Genomic DNA, 2,365 nt, shown 5'->3' with positions numbered 1-2,365 from the left:
GATACAGATTAGAAGCTGCTCTTGAGCAACCGAACATGTTAAGCAAATGCCTCAAGATGAATCAACGGGGTTTTGTCCCCCTAGTCAAAGAGGACGTCTGGAGTGAGTTACATAAACCTCGCTGGCTCAGTGTCCCTCATCAGTTTGCCTTCTTTCTACAGTTTCTGTGCTGCCTGTGCACTGAGAGGTAAATGCCCTTTCCTTGGTTGGGTGTGCAGGCTGATGTTTGCAGATGATCACCTTCCGTATTTTGGAAGCCACAAAGCCTTTCCACCCCTGATCTGACTGGTTTGTGTCTCAAATGGGACAGAGTTGATCTTGCAGGTGATCCAGCAACAGGATTAATGCACAGCTAAGATGAGGTCTCTATAAGGCAGATTTAATTCAATGGCAGTAGGTTTGGTTGTTTTAGATTTGAAGGGGAATGTGGTGTAGCAGCATAAGCATTGGGTTTCTAATTGCAAGGTCAGCCATTCAAACCCACCAGTTGTACTGCTAGAGAAGATGTGACTCCTGCTTCCTTAAAGAAACCTAGGTAGCACTTCCACTCTGTCTGGGAGGGTCTCTAGAAGTCAGGATCAACCTGATGGAGGAGGGTTAAGATGGAGTCTGCTGGTGAAAGTCTGTTTGAGGTGTATGGCCAGAGACTGACCCTCTTCTGGGAACGTGAAGAGCCTTACCAACCACAGAATCCTTCCCAGGTCAGCTTGAGTAATCAATGGCCTGTGGATGGATAATTCTCCTTCGTGGATGGGATGGGATGGAACAGTGTGGGTCACCGAGGCTGATTCTTTTAGACTCTACAGGGTAATATATGCCCTTCTCTTCCCCATCCTATCCACAAATGAAAAAAAAAATCTGCAGATTAAACAGAGCCAGCACAGATCTGAGGAACTCATTTCTATATCTAAACCCTTGATGCAGAAAGAGAAGAGAGAGTGAAATGTGGTAGGGAGGGCCAAGCTAAACCTCCCGTGTCTCCTCACAGGTTCACTTGAGGTTGGAAGATGACGAAGATGGAAGAGCATTTGGAGGGACTCCTCAACATCTTCCACCAGCACTCAGTGCGGCTGGGGCATGTTGACACCCTTACTAAGGGTGAGATGAGGCAGCTGATCCCAAAGGAACTTCCAAATACCCTCAAGGTATGTGATTCCTTTTAACTTCAGACAGCCCCTTGAGGGCAATGTCAAGACAGGAGGAGGAGAAAGGTGGGACAAGAACTAGGAGAGGGAATAGTGAATAGTCCTACTTAGCGCCCCTAGTGTGTTATCTTCCTGCTGTGAGAAAAGGTAGGCTGCTTCTCTCTCCATTGCTCTCCTATCACCTTAGGATGCACCGCACCCCCCCTCTGACATCCTGTTCCTCACAAGTAAGATGGCATAGGCAGCAGAGGTCTGGATAAGCTGAACCTTGGGGTACCTTCCAGGCAGAGCCTTTTATGAGTTTAGGATGGTTCATCAATTTTTCTCTCTTTCCTCTTTTGTCACATAAGATCATCCTCCACACTTTTGGCTGATGATTTAATATTCCTAGGTCCCTCTAAGATTCGCTTTGGGGGTGCGGAGCCTGAAGAAAAGAGGGAGGAGTCTTATTTGGAGGTTATGAGCTCACACTCTGTTATCATTTTTCCCTAGAACACTAAAAATCCAAGTGCCAATGACAAAATATTCCAAGAGCTGGATACTGATCGAGATGGACAGATCGACTTTAGGGAGTTCATTGCTGTAGTGGCCAGATTGATGGTGAATGCCCACGACAGTATTCACAAGGAGTAGAAAGTTCTCCTAGGATTTCTCTCCCAGAAGTTCTTTTCCCCCCAGAGGTCCTCTCATTCCCTCACCAAAAGCTAGCCTTGTTTGAGGTAAATGCAAGACAATAAATAAATGCTTAACATGTCCTTAAGTGTGTGTATTTTTTTCCCTTTTCATATTCATGAGCCTTAAATAATCATACCCCATTCCTCTAAAGTCCTCATTTAGACTCCAGGACCCTAAGAATTCTGACACAGTGGGCCAGATCCTCTTTCTCTAGGGTGACAGTCTATGTTTTTTAACATGTCAAGGGATGTGAAAAGCTCTGTTATCATATGGAGAGCATTTTAAAATTGATTATGGTGGATGAGGTTAGATAAAAATGTAATATCATTTGATCTCCCCTTTGACCCATTTTAGAGCTATTTCAGTTTTTAAAAAAGAGAAGGAGGTAATACACATGGAGCGAGACCCTGGTGAATCCCTTCTGATTATGGACCAGGGTGTGAATAGCCTTACTAATGTCAGCAATGCATTGGAAAGAGATGGTTGCAGATGCAATTAGGCTAAAGTTAGCACCCTACCATTTGATCTTTTTTATCATTTATTTA

General features: G+C 44.6%; 1 protein-coding gene across 1 annotated transcript; it reads left to right on the top strand.

Annotated features, from left to right (window-relative positions):
* The first annotated feature begins 1,007 nt into the window (after window positions 1-1,007).
* On the top strand, window positions 1,008-1,830 carry S100A12 (S100 calcium binding protein A12). Its single transcript, XM_004717702.2, has 2 exons — window positions 1,008-1,145; window positions 1,638-1,830. Exons 1-2 carry the CDS (start codon window positions 1,008-1,010, stop codon window positions 1,776-1,778), a joined length of 279 nt encoding a protein of 92 aa, XP_004717759.1. The 3' UTR covers window positions 1,779-1,830.
* The last annotated feature ends 535 nt before the right edge of the window (window positions 1,831-2,365 follow it).

Source organism: Echinops telfairi, unplaced genomic scaffold, assembly GCF_000313985.2.
Source record: "Echinops telfairi isolate 266 unplaced genomic scaffold, ASM31398v2 ScPeMD7_46;HRSCAF=168, whole genome shotgun sequence".
Lineage (NCBI taxonomy): Eukaryota > Metazoa > Chordata > Mammalia > Afrosoricida > Tenrecidae > Echinops > Echinops telfairi.
Note: the sequence above shows the minus strand (reverse complement) of the source record. Positions and strands in the feature narration are given on the sequence as shown.